We start from the raw sequence: 21791 nt of genomic DNA, 5'->3' as shown, positions 1-21791 counted from the left end.
TTACACCACGCTAAAACCAAAAACGTCTCTCTCGGCACTTCAGATCGAGAGCGAGTAACCTCATCAGTGGAACGTGAGTGAGTCACACAGGAGCAAAATAGCATCCAAATGACTTTTAAGATCACTTGCCGTGGTATTGAGTTACAGAGCTCTTGTCTTCACACTGCTGACGCAACATAAGACTAGAGAAAACACAATGTTGTTCACCTTGAGACCAATCAGTGGAGTTGTTTAGTGTTCACAGAAAGACAAGGAGAATATGTACAAGGTCTGAATCTTGGTTAGTTTCCCAGCCGGGGGCTTCGCTGTCATTTAGATGAACCGGTGAACAGAGATGACTCTTTCCAATGGCATCTCTAAACTAAGCTAACACCCCAGGATGATCGATATATAATTTATTGTATCATTATGAAATCGATAAGAGTCTGTTACAATATTTCTCAGTCAGTGCCTTTACCTAATGTAAGAAAAACCCCCCATTGAACATTGATGTCCATCGATTCAATATAGGAACGCACAAAAACACATGATCAACAATTACTCTGCTGCAGGCTATTCAGCCACTTCAACAGATTAGCAGAGTTAGGTCTATGTCAACAACGCTAAAAAGGGGACCTTATACACACTATTGATAACTGTACACTGTCGATTCACTTTGCGTTCTTTGGCTGATCTCTAATCACTTCAACAGCTTTTGGCTGCTGCAACATGAAATCCAGTGCCTGTCTTGTTAACACACGCTGGAATGGCGACGGTTTAAGGTTGAACACTAGAATGTTGTAGTTCTAACCATAGAAGTAATAGCTAGATCACACTGCATCACCGGCCACTTCCAGGGAGGCTTGCATGGTTTTTTCCACCTCTCCCTTGGTTGTGGTGGTGGTGCTGTGGTCATTTTGGGGCGTCCCGCTGCTGTCGTGTGCAGAGAAGCACCAGGCCTTAAGTGAACGAGCACACTTTCCTCCGCTAGCGGACGAAGTGGACCGGCCCCGGCCCCGGTAGCAAGGGGAGCACCCCCGTGTGTTTAACACCATCATGTGGCCCGCCTTGGAAACACCGTCCTTCTTGGAGTGGCCGAGGGAGGGCCTCCGCCTGCGGCGGAAGCAGCGGCAGCACAGAACATTCTGGAAGGCCTTCTTGAACTCCTGGCTGAAGCAGGGGTAGATCATGGGGTTGATGCAGCTGTTGAGATAGCCCAGCCAAAAGCACACTTTGAACACTGTGTCAGACGGCTTGCATGATGGGAAGAAGGACCCTTGGAAAAAGGAAACAAAAAATGCATATTACCGTAATGTTTCCCAGACTGGTTCTGCAATATTTGTATTTAAATGTCAACCCTTTTCCAAATAGTAGGCTTTTTGTGGATACTGAAGTTAACTTCTTGCATCTTTTTTTTTAGGAAATCGTTCTAATGGAACCTACAGCCCACAGACCAACAGACCAGCTGCATGTGTTTATACATGTTTAGTAAAAACATAAACCAATTAAAAAGAGAATACACTAGTTTGATTCTTTTGAAGAAAACTGCCCAGCCAAGTTTTTCCTCTTTGTTTTCCTGTTGATAGCATCACACTTGTAGCCCCAGGAGCTAACCAACAGGGCTCTCAAGTTTTGAACTGAGTTCAGAGTGTGATTTTGTCGACCACCTTTTTAAAACTGTCTCAAAAAGAGGGCAATTCCGGGAAAAAGAGGACATCTGGTCACCCTACGTACGGGGAACCCATTTGATTCCTAACTGTTCCACTGTTAAATAGGATAGGTGAGCGTGTGCATGGAGGCGGGGGGGGGGGGGGAATGCATGAATACAATGGGCTCATTAGAAAGGAAAATCGTTTTCCAGCAAAATAAAATTAGAAGGCAGTTAGAGAATAGATGATGACAAGAGCAGCAGGAAAGAGATGTTTTGAAGTTAGAAGAGGAGAAGGGGGGGACAGAGGAGAGGAGATATGGAGAGGAAGGAGAGGAGAGGAACAGGGGAAGAGAAGAGAGGAGAGGTGGGGATCTAAGGAGAGGAGATGAGAGGAGCTGGGGAGGAGAACATAGAGGAGACAAGATGAGATGAGAGGAGCGAAGAGGAAAGGAGAAGAGGGGAGAGGAGACAAGAGGAGAGGAGAGGAGACAAGAGGAAAACAGAGGGGAGGGGAGGGGAGGAGAGGAGAAATTAATAGGGAGATGGAAAACAAAATGAGAGGACAAGAGGGAGAGCAGAAGAGAGGGGGGGGTTGTATATTAACATGTGACTGCATACAAATGTGGTGCCATAAGGACATGGTGACTAATGTATGATAATAAGCATTATTGGCCCTTAACACTAATATTCAGAAACAACACTGCCTCAAAAGGCTATTGGCCTAAGCAACACCAGTAGAGGCATATACTTTTCCCTGAACTTGTAAACGTTGCAAACAAAAAAATAATTGTATATTTATGTGGCATTCAGTCCAATGCTTAAAATATATCTGTGGCATTCAGTAGGCCAATGCTGTGGTAAAGTGTGTGTAAAGTATGACCAAGTGTTTCCTTCTGTTCAATAGAAACAACTTTCCCCTGCAAGGGGAGTCAGTCCCCTGTAGGAGAAATTTGTTAATGTTTGTCCCTATAAAACAATAATGGTAAAATATATATATATATATACAAAATATGACGGTAACTCTAAAGTCACTTCCACCAATGCAAAGAGAACAGAACAGAGTAGGGGAGGGCATAGCCCTCGTTTGTGAACGACCCAGAGAAACGCAACACAAATTGAATGTGAACATGTATGAGGCTTTAATAAAATCCCGGACGATTTTGAAATTCCGCCCGGACACATTTTTTTAAAAGTGTCTCAAAAAGAGGGCAATTCCGGGCAAAAGAGGACGTCTGGTCACCCTACGTACGGGGAACCCATTTGATTCCTACCTATTCCACTGTTAAATAGCGGCACAAGCTGGTGGGCGTGAGAAATACGAGCGTGTGCATGGGTTGAAATGCGTGTGTCTCACGCCCAATGCATGAGACTTGAGAGCCTTTTTGTTTGTCATTGTTGGGCGGCCAAGAGATTTGTATAAATCTGAATGCTGAAATGGTCCCCTGAAGATGGATTCTAGCCTTCAGGCACCAAAGGAGGTTTAGCATGGGCGAATGCTAGCCAAAGCACATACAAGGTCTGGTTATTCTGATTATGTATAGCAGCCTTCCTCATGTGAAAGGCCAGGCAGTAGTTTAGTCTGTCCTCAAAAACAAATCCTCCTCCAGTGAGTTGTCTTCGCCCTGTTCTGCTGCCAGTGGTTTAAATTCCTGAAGTCAATCATAGAGTCTGCCGGGAGAGTGTGAAGAGCTGATTATGTAAAACTGCTTGTATTAAAGGGCCCCTATTTTACCACCAGGTGTGAGTAAAATTACAAGCTGTTTCTAAATCTGCCCTGCCCTTGTGACTGATCTATTCAGCTCCCAATCATGATCTCACTATGTCAGGGCAGATATTGAAACAGATTTGAATGGCTAATCACACTCTCACCTGGTGGTAAAATGGGCCCCTTTTAATACTAGTCAATGCCTAAACGACTACAGATAATATATAAAGAGAGTATTTTGGGGGGATCTGCGAATGAATTCTGGTATTGGGGGTGAAATAATGCAATACTACCTTTTGGTAAATAGTCACTTTGGTTATGTTCGCTCATACATCTCAAATGATCCATTTGAACGTCATCTGCAGTGGCTGTCTATCAACTAAACAGAAACTCAAAATGATGACTTTTGTAAGATTATCCATTTCCTGCTGTTGTCTTTCATATCTTCAGCGGCCTAATCTAAACATTACATTTTAGAGAACACCGAGTGTGCTCTGCAGACATAGGGACAGAATATCTACCGATGCTCAAGACCAGGAAGAAGGGTAGCCAGCAGGCGATGAAGCAACCGACGACGATTCCCAGGGTCTTCGCCGCCTTCTTCTCCCGGGAGAACGTCAGGAACTTCTTCAGCCCCAGCATGCGCCGCTTGCACGTCGACACCTCGACCTCGGCGGCCTCCACCTCCACCTCCTTCTCTGCTGCGTGGGCCTTCCCGCGGTGGATCCGGAGCACCACCCCCTCGCCGGCCGAGCCCCCCTGGTTCCTGCCTGACTTGCGCTTGGCCACCACGTACACGCGGCAGTACATGGCCAGGATGACGGCCAGCGGGACGTAGAAGGACACCAGGCTGGAGAACAAGACGTAGCCCGGCTCCTCGGTGATGAGGCACACCGTCTCGTCCTCCGGGCCGCTCTCCTTCCAGCCAAACAGCGGCACCACCGACAGCCCCGCCGACACCACCCACAGCACCACCACGGCGGCCAGACCCCGCTTCTCGGTGGCCATGGCCGGGTAGCGCAGGGGGTAGGTGACGGCCAGGCAGCGGTCGATGGAGATGACGCACAGGCTGAGGATGGAGGCGGTGCAGCAGAGGACGTCCAGCGCGGCCCAGGCGGTGCAGAAGGCCCGGCCGAACACCCACTTGCCGAGGACCTCGGAGATGGCGCTGAACGGCACCACGGCGGAGCTGAGCAGCAGGTCTGCGGCGGCGAGGTTGGCGATGAAGAAGTGTGTGACGGAGCGCAGGTTGCGGTGGCAGACCACGGACAGGATGACCAGGACGTTGCCCAGGACGCCGCAGAAGAGGAAGGCCGTCAGCACTATGGACAGAGCCACCGTCTTGGTTGTGTCCATGTCTAGATCGGCATCGGCGGAGTTGGTGCAGTTCTCCATGATGGAGAGGATAGTGGTGTTTTCATCTGTGTGAACCATTTTGATCCTTGGTTTGAGGATGAACAAAAGGAAACAGGCTAGTGGTCAGGGGAATGCGAGGGCCAGAACTGAAGATGGAATGGATCTCCTTGACCTCTACTACGTTAACTCTGGCTTTACCTATGAAAACACAAAAAGGCACAGTCAGCACATAGCCCATATGCACATATACAGATTGATAAGTCGGGTCGATAGGTTGCAAACATTTTCAGCAGTTTACTGTTCATACAGCACAACAAGGGAAGAACATTTTCTGGTTGTCCTGGTCATTCTTTTTTTCGGAGAGACCGGAGAAGAATTTGTGTTTTTCTGGGACCAACACAATATTGGCAAGATAAACATGTAACTCATAATGGAAAATGACGAATTAAACCCGGGACAATAAGAGAGGGAGTGTGCCGGATAACATTGAACAGAAGGAGACACTGTGAGCTCTTTTCTTAAAACGTCAGCAGATGGAAGTTGCAGACCGCCACGGGAGCTGGGAGAGCGGCAAGACTCATCAAACAATAGCTGGCTTCCTCTCAGGGCGTAAATAAACAGCAGACATATTGAAGCAGACGCCCAGCATCAGTCCCTTGAAGGTGTGATATCTGTGAGCTCAGCGATGGCCAGACAGCTCCTGAAAACCAACCCTTTATTAAAGCAGCAGGAGGCGGGGGGAAGAATGAACAGGTGGCTATTGAGGAGGCAAGCCTCTGCCCATTTTGCCTCCTGGGTTTTGGGTGGAAAGATCTAGCATTTATTTTTTCCCTTGTTTAGGATCTCAGGGGCTTGTCACTTTCATATTATGCCCTCAATGTGCAAAATATGGAAAGTTTCCATTGCTTGTTGTCAGAACCTCCCAAATAGGTGACACTCCATAAATGTGAGCTCTTCACCCTCATAATGGTGGTGCATAAACCAATGGGTGATGTCACGGATACTTCATCCATATCTTTGCCTTCTCTGGAAAAAATGCAGAACAGGTGGCATGTGGGCATCAAAAAGAATACAGGCTACTGCACCGCTTTAAAGACATGGACAATTCACTATCGGGCTCTCTTGCCACATGCGTGCCCTAATAAGCTGCTAATGACAATAATAGGGTCAAGGTCAATATTGGTCAAGATCTGCCAAACCTCATCGATGTAGTGCAAAGCAATTAGCTATTCTAGCATATAAAACATTAAGATCACATTCATTTGTGGGCAGCAATAAAAATTATGAAATAATGTCTACGCTTATACTGATTTCTTAACTGATTATTTCCCACGTGTTTCCAAAAAGCTACAAAATAATACAAGCCCAACCAAGCTGCCTCTTCTTACCCTGATTCAAAAGAGTTGTGATTCAGATATTTCATTGAGCTGCGCAGTGAAAGTTTTTCTTTTTTGTAGTACATAACTTTGAAAGTAAACCTAAACGGTCAAATTCAACCCACCCTTCAACCCGGACAATCCAAATATTTCTTTCAGCTGGTAAAATGTCTAACTTTGACGGCCATGTGTGCAATAGAGCTGGCTGAATGAAGCGCTCAGACACAACAAATCGGCTGAGAATGACAGAGGAGGAAGATTGTGTAAAAGGAAATATGGATACAAAACTAAGGGGGTATAACATTTTAACTGAGGGGGCTTTGCTCACTCGTGGGGGTTAAGGGTGCAATTTCCACTACTGATAATCTCTTTGGCTCACATCAGGGCAGTTATAACCACTTTGTAGGCCATTCAAAAAAAGCCTTGTTGATGGTGGACAACACAGACGCGTCATTGACGCATAAGTTGGACAATCGTGGTAAAGTAGTTTTGAGGTGCACAGAGATAAGTGACAGTGCAGTTGTGCTTTGAGCTTAGCAGTAACAGTTCAGCAGGGGGTAAACGACGTGGCCCGCTCTTCCTTTGGTCTGAGGCTGGCTCTGATAGGCCCCCTCTCGGGGGATGTGTTAGTAGATCCCACATGTCACGGAGGATGATAAATATTGGCTTAGTACCAACAGAGGAGCCGAGATACAGGCATGCAGGATGTTCTGTCTGCTTATCACACGTTACTTTTAAGATCCGACTGCACTATACTTCACAAGCCCTCCCCTCCCCCTCATATCGGTATATTGGTTCACAAATAGCAGTGACACTACTAGCTTTGTGTCCAGTAGCAAACGTCACACAGAGATATAATTGTTTGGCTGATAACAAACATTGTCCATTTCCAAAGTTGTTTTTATTTGTTTAAAACTTTGACTAAAACTAAAAAATTAGTTCAAATAGGCTTTGCTATTCAGAATTGTCTTTCCCGGAAATGTCCCAGGATGAGTGTGTATCTTTATGTGCTGGTGAAAAATGTGCCTTCAATAACAAAAAAAATAAAGAGTTAATATCTGCTAAAACAAGTTTTAATGGTAGATATGGGGGCGTTATAGCTACATCTTATGCTTTCAAATATATATATTTATTTATTTTTTCATGCAGGGCAATTTAGAGAGGTCAAATAATTGTTTTACATAATATTTAATATTGATAGACAATTTGAAAACAAAGAATGTTGAATTAACAAATGAACAAGTAAAATAAATATCTTGCAACCCCAAAAGCTAGAAACTAGAAAAGCAAGCCATCTATCGTTACGTCATGTCAAATGTCTGTCAACCAATTATGGTTGACCTATATTTCCCAGAATAAATACTGTACGTTGTATGTAAATTTGTTCATTCTTTGGAAAACAAAAGAACAAAAACCTTTGGTGCCTTGTTGCACATCTAACATTCTTAACCATCGACGTCCTTGAAAAGCGCCAGAAGACAAGTGCCTTTTTGATAATGGTCCTGTGGCAACGAAAGAACATTCCGCCTTGGCAAGAGCCGTTTGGCGTACGCTTCTGGAATACTGATCAATTGTATTATTTAGTTTATCAACCCTCTTGTTTTTGGCTTGTTTCTGTCATACGCACATGAGAACGATGTTTATTAGTCCTTTTAATGAACTACCAGTGTGTAGGGGTACTTAGGAATCCGTTTCAGCTATATCTCTATAGCTGGGTGTCTGGTGGGGAGACGTGCTTCTTAAGTGTGCTACAGCATGACTTTCTCTTTTAGACAGAATTTGATAAGACACCATCAATCCACATAATTCAACTCAAAATTATAGAGGCTCTTGCATGAGTGGTTTGGCAAGCATAAGATCATGGACTGTCCCAGCTGCATCTATTCAAGCCATGACGCAAAACTTTAAAATACATTACTCTCTTCTCTTTCCATCCTTATGAACCTGTGTCGCTACCTCACTTCCACTGTAGCAACTATAAGTAAGGCCTTCGACCAAGTAACTGTCAAACCGATAACTGTCTTTGTTTGACGGGAAATACACTCGCTCCTGACTATATTTGCAGAGTTAGTCATCAGTATAATGTTCTTAAAAAAAAAGGGTTGGAATAAAATATCAAGTAACAATAAGGAGGTCAGTAGTGGATATCTTTGGCTGTATGTCATTAAAGTGCCAATAGGCCTTAAGTGAAAGGATGTGTTGGCCAAGATACTGTGAATCATTAGGAGGCTCTGTACACAGAAAGATGTTGTTTAGGTACAGGTGTACTTGTTCTACAGAGAGAGATAAAAGGGGTGAGAGGTCAACTTGGAAGTCATACTATTGATAATTAATCCTTTTGTCTTTTGTAGCAAATTATGAAGACATTTTCCAGATAGTCATTTTAAAATGGAATAGGTTATAGTTCCTCAGAAGTTCCTCAGATCAGGATAATTTACCTTCACCTGCTGAAGGTAAATGTGTGTTAAATTAGTTGCATCCTTTAGAGTTATCTTCTTGCCAACCGTCGTTCGTTTTTCATGAATTACATTTAGGGTTACATACATTATACCATTTTTTTAAAGGAAAAATATATAAAACACATTGCAAAAAAAACAAAACAAAAACAGCCCAAGCTGACACTTAGCTTTATGAAAAGCCTAAAACCTAACCTAACCTAAAAACTTTTGTTTTCAAACAGTTAAACGAGGAACGATGACCTCCGATAGTCTTCAAGCCAAGAGAGTAGATCCATTACTTCAAGAGTTCAAAGAGGCAGGTGCCTTACCTTTATCAAGAGTGCAACAGTCTGGTATCCACTTCCCCAGCCATTCCCCTGTAACGGCGTTCAAGACAGGGCGAGGGGGGACGATAAATATCTTTCTTCTTCTTTTCTTCTTCTCTTTCTCACACCGACTTTGACAGAAGCATTTTGACTGCCGACCGCCTCACCTTAAGTTACTTTATGGATCCCGCCCTGCATGTATGGCGCGTAGGCACCAGGAACGCCCTCCGCGATACACCGTGAGGGAAACGCACTGTGCTCTTCAAGTTAATGGGACGTTCTGCGGTCCTGAGTTCGTTAAGAAAACTGCCGATAACTCTTTACGTGTCATCCTAGACATTAATTAAGTAAGTTGATGAACGAGAGGAATATGCCTACTTTGAATCGAATCGTAAATCGATGTGATGTAGGAGGTTTTGCTTTTATAAACATTAATTTGAGCTATAATAAATTAATGCTTTCAAACTATTAATTATTCATTCTTAGATGGAAATTTGATCAGAATAATTTTATGTGTGCAAGAGTTAGCCTAATAATACAAAATGAGAGGAATATATTTTGGTTAAAATTAGCCGTTTGGAGTTAAGATGAAGATGCCACTAGATGGCGCTGTAGTAGCCAATATAACTGAGTGGTCAACCATATCCTACATATTTGTAATATTTATAAAGGCATGACCATGAGACATTGAGTAAAGGTGGTATTTTCAGCAATTTTATTTTCATTGTTTAATCACTTGTACATTATCCTACAAACAATATTACCTTTGCAAATGTGTTTGGTGAAATTATGGCTGCCCTAAAAGCCCAATTAAAGTCTCACATATTTCAAGAGTAGGCCTACACTTATGGTGTCCGCTTGTTAGGTTTTATGCAGTAAAATAACATGCCTTCTCATTCTCATGAGACATTATCAATATAAAGCAATTCTCATCTCATTTCTTTCTATTGTAATTCACTACAGACAGTATTCCCATTTTCCTTCCTCAAACATAGTTGGAATACAATTGAAAACCTGCAGCATTTTTGGTCCCCAACTGGGACTAACTTATGGGTCGCGCCCCACAGATTGAACATCACTGTGCTAAATGGCTAGAACTAATAAATTCAGCACCACAACACCATCTTTCTCCCTCCCGGTTTTCTCCCTTCACAGAGTCCACATTACCAAGGCTATTATTACACATCGTCGAAAGTAATACACAATGAAAACACCACTGAGTGTGAAAAGCTATGCTCTTATTATGATCCGCCTCCATTGAACTGATGCTGAAATATTCATAGCGTGGAGGCAGAGCGGGACTGTTTCCATTACTGAGACTTATAGTTCCTGGGTTCGGTGCCGTTACCCCCGAAATGAGGCAATGGATGCCCTAAAGAACAGTTTGTTCACCTGGCATTCCCGGCTCCGCATCAGATCAGAGGATGGATGGCTTTGAAAGTTCTGAATCTTTCAGATGATATGTTGACTGTATGCAAAATATGTTGCAAAATGTTAAACCTCATTGTTACGCTATTACAATAAACATTATGTAATATAGGATTTTAACCTTAACTGTATCAACATTTCTTCTTTCTTATATAGACATTTCAATCTATCAACAGTATTACAGACATTAATCATTTGTAGGCCTGTTGAATCTAGAAAATAATAGTAATGCATAAATAAAGACTGTTGTCCAAAACATCTGACTTAGTGATTTACAGACTGTATTTTGTTAACTGCGACCACACCCTATTCTTCCCGTTTCCTTTTGGTCAAACTCAGTTTATGACAGTGTTATTTTTTCCTTTTTAGCAAATTCTAGAAATTTAGTAACACTTCCTAAAATGAATATATCCTATTGGTCACAATCTTCCATGTCTCCAGGGCAGCTTGACAGAGGAGCAGGAAATATATTCTGGTCACCTCATTTAAACACAAACCTCTCTGCATCTATGTGTTTGCAGGTGATATAGCGTGTGCCTGTGTGTCAGAGGTGTCAGGGACTACTTGTGCCGAGTTCCTGAAACAAGGTACTCAAAGAGGTACTCTTCATTGCATCAAAGAGGTACTCTTAGCCTCCTATACTTTTGTTGTGAAACCAGATTTGTATCTGTATTTGTAAGTCATTTGTGAGTGTGTTTTATTGTAAGTTATGAATGTATGTAAATGTGGTACATTTACACTTTATTTAAACAGAAAGTGTCTCAAGTTTTGTAGGCCTATTTGAGGAACATTATGTCGAATTTTGTTCTTGTTCAGTGGTCCAACCTTTCAGTTTCATTATTCCCGAGCATGTTGACTGAAGCCAAGGTATTCATCCCAAACGGATTGTGCTATGTGTCTCCAAGTGAGTCATAAATCAAGTGAAGGTCGCCCCCTGCCGGTTAAAACAACAACAACGGCCACCACGAACCCGAACGGAGAAATATACGGAGTAGTTTGAGTGTAACGCTAGGGTATGGATGATCAATTATTAAAACATCACGAGAACCTCCAGGTCCTTCAAGACTTTTTTATTCATGAAATAGATATGCATGAAGTTCTGTGAACGACGTGCAGTGTCTATTGAGTAGGCCTAGTTTCTGTCTTACGTCTCAAATTAACTAATTCCATATCCATATGGGTTTTATAGGGACGTTCATCATGCAAACTAGTTCTAACGATTGCAAAATTTATGGTTTTATCTGATTTCTGTGATTTTCTTTTTTTAATCGCAGCAGAGTATGTGACTTTGGCGCCCTCTGCTGGAGCACACATTTAAATACATTGTTTTAGGGGAAAAAACACATGCTTTTATGGCAGCATTGTTATTGCTTTCAGTCGGGATAATGCGATGCCTGAGTGCTCTTATTTATATGGTGTATAATATGCTATATAGGATATGCGCATACGCATTGAATGGACTACTATACAACAGCGACAAAGCAGTGAACATTCAGTGAATATGCGCATGCGCTGTATACAGGCGACGAGGAAGTTGTGCAGCAGCGAATTCGCAGACTGCAACAAACGCGCATGAACACTTTAATGACAACACTGGAACATGTGAACAGCGCAGCACTCCGAGAAACTAACACCAAAGACCCCAGAGGGTCGTCACGTTTCCTTATATTGTTGGTATTGTAAAAGGTAGGTTGTTTTTCTGTGCATACCGTTGATGCTAGGCGCTTGCATTTGCATACATTAATGCTCTTAGAATAAACCTTGGTGCTTCACCTTTTTGGCGATTGTGGTAGTTATGTTGACTCCACATGTTTGTTGTTGTGTCTTATATATTGTGTCATGTTAGTCATTTAGTGAGCTCCTAGTCCTAAACCAGATAACGTAGGCCTGTTGTTGAGTTGTATGGCAGTGATCCTCAAATGTCAACTTTTTAATATTGACTTAACGACGATGGCGAGAGAGAGGATGCAATACTTCAACCGGTGGAGAACTCTGTGTAAATACCATAGGCTGTTAAGTAACCTCGTTCCCAGCCATAAGCAGGGTGCTTGTAAATAAAATTGCATTTGCAAATACATAAAAATTTCAAAAATTGAAGGTGGCCTACGAAGAAATGCTCTTTCCCATTCAGCTGTGTGTCCACCATGATGCCCAGCAGAGCTGTACTTGGAGGGGGCTCATCCAACAACAAGGTCAAGTATTCCAGGCTGGCTGCAGATGAAGACGGCTACATAGACTTACAGGTGAGAAACTTAAATCAAAGTTTCTCAGCCTTATAAGGGTGGCGATGTGCATACATTCACTGGGTACTGAAATTAACAATCAACAACCACTGCTCTTTACAGAGATGACTGAATACCTATCCATTTAGCAATATTACTTACTTTTGGCTCAAATTTTATTGGTGCGTCACTTCTGAATTCTGGGAAACGCTGCTAATAGCTCTGGATTAAAATGTGTTGGAAATAGGGCAAGTGGGAATAATAAAGCTAAATCAAACAGAACTAATCCTCAAAGTCGCTCCATCTTTGTTTGTTGATGACGTGTCACCTCCACATTCACTGCTCCAACCCTCCAACAGATGGTGTAGTTGAGCCATGAGTTGAACACTTCCAATCAGAGTCAGACATGGAGGGGGAGTTTGTTTACTGGATCGATCATGACTGTTCAATACAAACTATGACTTTAAGGCCGGACCAGAATAATAAATGCTGATTGATTTGAGATTTGGTTGCATGATAGCGACTTCTCAAACACTGCATATGAGTGTTTTTAAATATATTCAATAACTTAATTATTTAGTTATTTGGTAGATGGCTAAAGTTGAATTGCTTTCTGTGTCTTGTGTTCAGTTCAAGAGGAGCCCTCCTAAAGTTCCCTACAAGGCGATCGCACTTGCAATCTTTCTCTTCGTAGTAGGGGCCTTGTTGATCATCATCGGGTCCCTTCTGCTTGCAAAATACATAAAGGTTGAGGTAGGAGTAAACCCTCTTACCTCTCACACATTCCTTTCAAATGATTACATGAGAACCAGGCATTGGAGTAGGAAATGGAAATCTTTACTTAGTGACAAGTTTCAATGATGCTTTCCCCATCAAAAATCTTGTTCTAGCATTAGAGTCGATCACATCCTGATTCAGTCCACTACGAAATCAATAGAAATAGAAGAGGATGAGCCATTTTAGGCTACCTAGTCCCATAGTATTCCTCTTTGGCAAGTGTTTTAATACTATTATTTTGTGGGTTGACATAGACACTCTCATTTCTATCAACATACAGAAGACCAAAAGATAAAATAATAAAAATCGGCTTATTATATCTGAATATCATAATGCATAAACCCCAATCTTCTGCCTCCCCTTTTCAGCATCGGGACCGTACCATTCCCGTCCTCATCATAGGGGTGCTGGTGTTCCTGCCCGGGTTCTACCACCTGAGGATCGCCTACTACGCGTCCAAGGGCTACCGTGGTTACTCCTACGACGACATCCCTGACTTTGGGGATTGAGAGCAGTGTTAGCGTAGTGTAGATGTCCTGATGCCATGCTAATGCTAATGCTAATTGTCTGGCCAAACCTATGCACCGTGCGGCTCGGCGCCTCTTTAACTTGATTATTTTACATACGGCTGTTTCAGACTACTCTGTTTTAAGGTAGCCTTTTGCTATAGGAAACTCTGGTTGGTGTGTCGTACCGCCTTACCGTGCGGTACGATGGAGTTTCTCTAGTAGACTGCTAGTTATTTTGTGACGTGTGTGCAGTTTACAGATGTTGCAGATTATGTAGCAAGGCTTGAACTGACATTATCAACCCTCAGGCCGTCAAAACCAATGCTGTATTCCAGACTCACAGAAGTCTCGCTGTTGTTATTTAAATATTTGATGTAAATGGTAGCTTCAGTTATGCACTATATATATATATATATTATATGATGGCCAAATGATACTACTGCATAGATGCATAGGGTGTAGGTACCTAGTCCACAGAGGCCTTTACTTTATGTTGCGTGCACCTCTCCAAAGGTTTAACAATGCCTAACGACAACTGACAGCCTGCCCGCGTCTTTCCTCCTATGACAGACGAGTTGACCAAGTTTGCATATCTTTTAATTTGTACCACACATCTTCTTCACATCTTAAAGATCCAAGACTTAGACACTTAGTTTGCGACCTGGTAGAGACCCGACGTGCCTACAGCAGTTTACCAACAGCTGCTCTCCGACCCAGAAGGGCAATATAGGCTTTAGTGTGCATTGCATGGCACCATGCACTGCTCCAATGTGCTTGATGCTACTTAGGATATCCCATCCTCAGGGATTTAGATCCGCAACATCTTATATATTCGAAGTGTTTATTAGGTATACAATAGAGGTTGAGTATGCTTGTAGGAAAAGCTTGAAGAAATACTTTGATGCAATGATTGTATTTGAATTGTTATACAAGATTTGACTCTGAGTGAGTAATATATTCCTCAGAATGTTTGTACTTTTCGAAAAACACCAATTGCTTTTGAATTAAAATATATATTTGAAAGTTGAGTGAGTCGTTTCCTTTACAAGTAAAATGATTTTTTTCCAAATAGATTTTATTGAGTTTAAGTAGGCCCTTTTGCGGTTACAAGGACAAAAACACATTTCTATGTCAGGGAACTTTTATGTCAACGTACAACCATGAATTATGCCTCATGCAAAAAATAAATCTCCCTTCAATGTGGGAAGTGATGCTGGTTAGAGTGCACGGACTAAATACGTTGAACCTGTTTTCAGTCAAAGGTAACACAACTCCCCAATATACAAGAAGGGTTTGTATGTGTTCGAAGTCCAACCGAGATGAGGGGGAAAGGCGACTCCTGATTGGTCGAACAGGATTGCAGGAGTGGGGGTGGATGTGGAAGGGGGCGGAGGTGGTGAGCGATGGAGCAAAGCACAAAGTAAGTCACCCTGCGGAGCGCAAAGCAAGTAAGTCACTCACTGGAAACTGTTTTATTTATTTAATATGTAAGGGCTGGGCTGTTACCGGTTGATTGTTTAGAAAAAAGTTGTGCGTGGAAGTTGCTTTAACACAGAGATATACTAAGATCTACGCGTCCTGGGTGTATTTATTATTGAGAGACGGGTGTGTAATAGAAGTAGGAAGGTCGTCTAGAAGGGATGCGTTGTAACCGCAGAGTACTAAAGACTTAAATTGTGGTTCCCAGAGTTTTGAACGATAAAATTTTACCCGAAGACGCAAAGCCTACCCTTGAATCAGTTTGAATTAGTTTCAAGTAGTCATAGTCTTTGTGATGAAATTCTCGTACTGCAGGCTATTTGAAACCCCTCTTCACCATTTAATTAGACCACCGGTAGGTCTGGAAGGCCATGCACGCAGCTGCATGGTTCTACTGGGCGCTCTTAATCGAAAATTGTTGTGGAGAGCCGCCTTGAATTTAATGTGCTAAGAATCAGCTCGTTGTAAGGGCTATGAAGGGTTTGAGTCACTGGATATAAGTAGGCATACAGGTGTCCTGTTCGTTTTTTCCTGACTATTTCCATTGAAATGTGTTTCTGAATGTATTTTTTGCTTGCATGTATTTTCCTTGAAGTAAATGTCAGGCCTACATGTGCTTACAGGTGGATTTATACCAATCCTGTATCGATTTTGAACTTACACTGGCGATTTTCTATCTTGCTCACTGGTGGCAGATAGGATCTGTGCGATGACATCACAGTCCGATGTCTAATTAGCGTCGGATCAGTAAAAACGAGTAGAAAACACAATCAATTCCCCTGTGGAGGATGACATCTTTCCTGATTGTTGGAGCATTTCTTGCTTGTTTTGATCAACTTGTTTTCTGAGATGATCAATATTCTATGACTGAGTTAGATAAAAAAAAAATGTGAATGTGGCCTGCAATACATTGTTTTAAGTCCCTGGCCTAATTCCATTTTAAATCACATATTCAAAAGAAGACGAATCCAAGAACATCTTAACATTTTCCCCAGTATGAAATCTTTTTAATTAAGGACTATTTAAAACCACCTGAATGGTCTCGCCATACTCGAGTACCATTTGTATTTAATGAAAGCAGCCAAATAAAAATACATAGATTGGGAAACTGAAGCTTTAAAACTCAAGTGTTAAGGATTTGGCAAGGGCAGCAGTGGTTTGTGAATAGTTGAGTTACCTGGTAGCACTAAATTCCCCTAAATTCCTTCTGAATTCCCCTCCAGCAGACCTGAAACCCATTGTCGGCATGTTTCTATTTCATATTAACGGCGAGAACAGACTCTTGTGTTACTCAGCAGTGTATCGTAGCCTCTGCTGTTATTACATGATCATTTAAAGCTAGTGCCACTGCATGTTATTGTGTGTGAGTCTCAGGCAGGGGGAACTGTCTAGGGACCGTGTGTTACCATGGCTGGGCTGAATCAACTGTAGTGTGTGTTTGTGGAACCTATTAGAGTGAGAGTTGAGTTTGATTGAAAGAGAAAATATAAATTTTACCCGGGGCTTTAACAAGGTGTTATTTTTCCCTTCCTGGTTCTTTTTCCCTTCCAGATACGCCTGTCTCCTCTCATAGTTTCATCTCTTGTTCTTACTCTGTTATGTATTTTTCACCCTTCTACCCTTTATGCTGCTGCATCTCTCTCCCTCTCTCCCTCACTACTTTCTTTATACCTTTCCTTCACTCTCCGTGTCTCTCAGTCTCTCAGTCTTTCCACCTCTCTCTCTTCTACTCTTTCTGTCTCTCTCTGTCATACGTTGCCTCTCTCCTACTTTCTCTCGTATTCTCTTTAAATTAAGTTAAAACAAGTTCAATTCAATGGGCCTTTATTGGCAATGGAAACATGTTTCAAAATACTCTACATACAATTAATGATGTCGAAGAATGAAGAACATGTGTAAAAAGCTGTGTTTAACATTGAAATATTGCAATCAAATCTATAAATAAGAGTTTGTAAAATCAACTTAAAAATAGAAACAGCAAAGTTTTGCTCTCGTTGACGATTTTTCTCTTCTCTCTCTCTCTCCCCCCACTCTCTCTCCTACTCTCTCTCTCCCTATCTCCCCCACTTTCTCTGTATCTCCCTCGCCACCTCTCTCTCTTCCCCACTGTCTCTCCCTCTTTCCCCCACTCTCTCTCCCTCTCCTACTCTCTCTCTTTCTCCCTCTCTCTCTCCCCCCACTCTCTCTCTCTCCCCCCCACTCTCTCTGTCTCTCTCTCCCCTACTCTCCCCCTCTGTCTCTCGCCTACTCTCTCTTCCTCTCTCTCCCCTACTCTCTCTCTCTCTCTCTGTCTCTCTCCCCTGCTCTCTGTATAACTCTTCTACTCTCTCTGTGTCTCACCCGCTTACTCTCTCTCTGTCTCACTCCTTTACTCTCTCGCCTACTCTCTCTCTCTCTCTTACTCTCTCTCCTACTATATTCTGCTCTCTCTCTCATCAGCTCTAATACACTCCGGTGCTTTGAAGCTCACTGGACTCCCAACAGTTTTCTTTCTCACAGCCACAAAGAAAAAAATAAATAAAATCCAGTCCGTTTTTCATACTGCTGTTGAAATAATCCAACCTTGTGTCAAATGCAATTCTGTCCTCTGCAACCATCGGGTTTTCATCCAGTTAAGGAAAACGCAGGGCATTTGAATAGTGCTTTAACAACCTTGTTAACTCACCTGGCAGTTAATTATCATATGAGAATCCTAATAATTGTATTGCGTTACCTTTTATTCCTGACACAAGGAAATGTTGTAATGTTTTTACAACATTGTGCAGCATTCATATCTCTTCACCCTAATCATATAGGTTTATGGCCTTTTTGTTATTTCATGGCAGGAGCAAAGTCTGAACCGACGAAACACTGAGTTTGTTTCAACACAGACTCTCACGAAACAGCAGCAGCATTAGAACTGTATTTCTGTTCCCAGATTGCAGTCTATTCCATTGGAAGTCAAACATAAACTATGTGACTAGCCTTGGGCTAGTGCTGCTCGTAGGCTTTTTATATTTATGATGGACTAGTATTGGGTGGTACAGTGCTGTATACTGGGTTTTCATGCTGTTTGGATCATTGTACACCAGTATTAGCTGAGAGGTGTTGGCTGAGAGACAGTTGTGTAAACTGAGATACAGTTGTGTTAGCTGAGATACAGTTGTGTCAGCGGAGAGACAGTTGTGTAAGCTGGGGGAGAGTTGTGTTAGCTGAGAGACAGTTGTGTTAGCTGAGGAACAATAGTGTCAGCTGAGAGACAGTGTTTGCTGAGAGACAGTAGTGTTAGCTGCGATACAATCGCGCTTACCAAGGACATATTTCTTGATCTGTTGCTTCAGGAAGTTGGTTATGATAGGCACACTACCCCTCCCCCCCCCCTTTCCCACACACATGGACACACAGTCACACACACATATAGAGTCCCAAAGCACCAGGCCTATCCATTACTTCAAGCATATATCCTCTGTCACCCTTCCACATGTGCACATACATGACCTGACACGTGCACCAAGGATTTGGTCGCTGGCGTTACTCCCGCTCTCTGGCACTAGCTTTAGCTCTTCAGCGTGTGTAATTAAGTTAGCTTAATGAGGCTGCTACAGCAGTGCCGTTGTGAGCTAATGCTAGCGCAGGCTTTGGCCGAGGATGAAGGGTTTATCACACTTCCTGTCCACTCCCAGCCTGATCGGAAGCCATTCTCTGACGCAGAATACATATCCTTGTTGGGGTGGTTTAAAAAATGCCTCTGCTAGAGTTGTAGTTGTACTTCGGGATAGCGTACTTGCTAGGTCGTTTCTAGGTAGAAAGATATGGTGTTTGATCCCCAAATGTCTGCACGATGCCTCCAAGTTTCACATTTATTGTCATACAAACATTAATGGAAATACAAGCAGTCACTACGAGCAATGAGATGCATCCATTCCAGGCTTCCTCAAGAAAAAATAGAAAATACCCAAAGAATAAGCAGTCATCATTTACACAAAAGATGTGTAAACGTAACTAACTGACCTCTTTAATCTGTGCGGCGTTCAAAATGCTGTATAAATATGCATGAATATGATCGAAGTGTTACCTCCTTAATAACATGGCATGGCATGGAGGCATCTGCCACCTAAAGAGCTCTTGCTACACAGACTCCTCCAGAGGTCTAACGTTCAGAAGGGCCACACAGTTCCAGAGCTCCCCACCAGGTCTTGACTGTGGACTGCAATACTCTTCTCCACACGCCCCCCCCAGCTTATCTGCTCACCTTCTGCTGGGAATGGGTAGCCTGTGTCATGACTGCATCGGTGGTCCCCAAACAACCCTGGTTTATATCTCACTCCGCTACGTGCAACTCCTTCCAGATTTATATGACATTTCCGAAATTTGGGCCCATAAAAGGCCAACCGGCCGGCGGGGAGACGGCAGGGATGGGGGGGTTCTGGCAGGGGGGGTTCTGGCAGGGAAGGGACTGGCCCATTACTGTAATGACATGGGATCAATTCCAGCTATTGGAGATTCTGCAGAATTGGGCGCCTTGGCTTTTCATTTTTCAGCAGGAGCGGCAGTGTGAGATTTTTGCGGATGTATCATCCCAGGCGCCCTTGTTTACCTGTTCAGCCATTTTATCCAAAGCGACAGAACATTCTGTGAGTCAGAGGCCATTATCAAGCAGTTTGGAGGTGCCAGTGAGTACAGAGGCCGCTCTTTAAGGTGCAGGTAGGAGTTAGACACAGAAAACAGAAACAGGTCAATAAGGAGAAGACAGGGGTAAGACAGTGAATATAGTGACCTGTCAATAAGGAGCAGGTAGGGGTAAGACTGAACAGAGATGTGGGTTAGATAGTGAAAACAGAGATCAGTCATTAAGGAGAAGGTAGGGGTACGACAGTGAATACATTGACAGGTCATTACGGAGAAGGTAGGGGTTAGATTGTATACAGAAACGTAATTGAGGATCAGGTAGGGCCTAGACAATACAGAGAAAGGTCATTAAGTAGCAGGGAGTATTAGGCCAACTTGCTCAGGGATACCAACATTTAAGGTTTTGATGTTCAGAATCGAAACGATTACCTTTTGCGATATTGGACTCATGTCATCGTCACACAGGTAAGAGGTAATATATCCTGCGGACCTTCGGGTTGAATCCCAGTACTTCTCATCTGGGATTCAAAGACCCTCGCCGCTACCCTAGTCTATCTCGCTCTGAGGAATAGTGTGCATTGAGCAGGGGAACGAATGTGTTTTGTCTCTCTGACTGACAGATTGGACATGCTGCCAATCATATGAGATCTGACAAGAGACGGAGATGGCACAGCCAGACCAACCCAGGCTCACACTGGTCACGTTGTTCTGCATGTTCTGTGAGTATCAATCACATCGGCGCCTTTGATTTACAAAGCTTGCAGCCACACTCGATAAGATAGCTGTATTTCCCATGCAGTTCTGAATCACATTATGTGCACACATCCGTATACAGATGTGTGCACGCATAATACTGTGTGCATAATACTACTACCCACAGAGGCTTCTTTGATCGAATTGATGGAATGTATCTTTCGTAGCGAGGTCGTGAATTCAATCATGACCAGGGTTATCCCATGAATAATACACACAAAAGCGTTCATACAGTAATGATAATGTATAGGGTCTAGTTAAAATGCCATCAGGCATATGACCTACAAATCCCGTGTCGTTATTCTTCTTTATCACGCAGAGAAGATATTTATCTCCGTTCGTGCCCTATTGTTGTGTATTCTGTCTACCAAAACAAAAAGCGCTCCCTGGTGCATGCAATCACATGGGTTTGGCTCAGGTACAGAACCGGACTCACAGGTCGATGTCTCTCTGCCCCTCTGTCCCAGACGTGAGTCGGGGCTGGAGCCCAGAGGTCCAGGGGCAGGAGGGGGGGGCAGTGGAGCTGGACTGCAGCCTGCCCTCTGGCCCCAGCAGCCCCGGTTCAGCCTCCCCCCGGATAGTGGAGTGGGGCCGGCGGGGGTACGACACCCCTGTTCTGATGAGCTTTGGAGCGCACGCCTCTCGCGTGCACCCCGAGTATGAAGGTAAAGCTTGCTCACTCTTCTTTTTTTAATGAATGGATGGATGGCGGCAAGATAATCTAGTGCAGGGGTCGGCAACCTATGGTACGCGTGCCATAATGGGCCCGCGAGGACAGTTACACTAGCCGGCGGGGCCATTTGAAAATATATCAATTTTTTCTGTCATTGCGTAAGGACAATCGGGGACAATGTATAATGGTTAACAAAAGTATTGTTAGTTTTGAAATAATACTAAACTAATTAACTAGTCTCAATCAACACAAAGGTTTATATCAGCGCGCACACAATACATGGTTCTACTGAGCGGGAGCTGATACCACTAGTTTGATAGCTATCTTTCTTGTTTTATTGCATCTAAGTTGATAATGACAGCAGGTGAAAAAGTAGGTTGTGTAATAACTTGGACAAGCTTATGTGGATTTATTTCACAAAAGGGCCGAGTTGTGTGCGTACTTTGCTGTAAAGTTGTTGACTGTCAAACTTCCGGTGCATGACGTCCTTCTGAAACAAGACACGAGAAGA

The 21791-nt window shown here is 43.1% G+C and overlaps 3 protein-coding genes across 4 annotated transcripts in view; 2 read left to right on the top strand and 1 right to left on the bottom strand.

The window, feature by feature from the left end:
• Positions 1 to 809: 809 nt before the first annotated feature.
• Positions 810 to 4769, bottom strand: LOC307089689 (alpha-1A adrenergic receptor-like; the record flags this gene model as incomplete). Its single annotated transcript, XM_079756093.1, has 2 exons — positions 810 to 1255; positions 3857 to 4769. 2 exons carry the CDS (start codon positions 4767 to 4769, stop codon positions 810 to 812), a joined length of 1359 nt encoding a protein of 452 aa, XP_079612219.1.
• A 7047-nt stretch (positions 4770 to 11816) lies between these two features.
• Positions 11817 to 14748, top strand: LOC307089745 (transmembrane protein 230-like). Its single transcript, XM_079756160.1, has 4 exons — positions 11817 to 11945; positions 12391 to 12502; positions 13112 to 13234; positions 13627 to 14748. The coding sequence occupies exons 2-4, from the start codon at positions 12404 to 12406 to the stop codon at positions 13765 to 13767; spliced, it is 363 nt and encodes a 120-aa protein (XP_079612286.1). The 5' UTR covers positions 11817 to 11945; positions 12391 to 12403; the 3' UTR covers positions 13768 to 14748.
• A 422-nt stretch (positions 14749 to 15170) lies between these two features.
• Positions 15171 to 21791, top strand: part of LOC307089700 (uncharacterized protein) — a 47305-nt gene continuing 40684 nt past the window's right edge. For both annotated transcript variants that reach the window (XM_079756108.1, XM_079756107.1), the window contains exons 1-3: positions 15171 to 15215; positions 20475 to 20573; positions 21075 to 21272. In XM_079756108.1, coding sequence (XP_079612234.1) covers positions 20519 to 20573; positions 21075 to 21272 — 253 coding nt within the window. In that variant the 5' untranslated portion in view covers positions 15171 to 15215; positions 20475 to 20518. The remainder of the gene's footprint in view (positions 15216 to 20474; positions 20574 to 21074; positions 21273 to 21791) is intronic.

Source organism: Pollachius pollachius, assembly GCF_949987615.1.
Source record: "Pollachius pollachius genome assembly, chromosome: 18".
In the NCBI taxonomy this organism is placed as follows: Eukaryota; Metazoa; Chordata; class Actinopteri; order Gadiformes; family Gadidae; genus Pollachius; species Pollachius pollachius.
The sequence above is the reverse complement of the archived record's forward strand: the minus strand, read 5'-3'. Positions and strand labels throughout refer to the sequence as shown.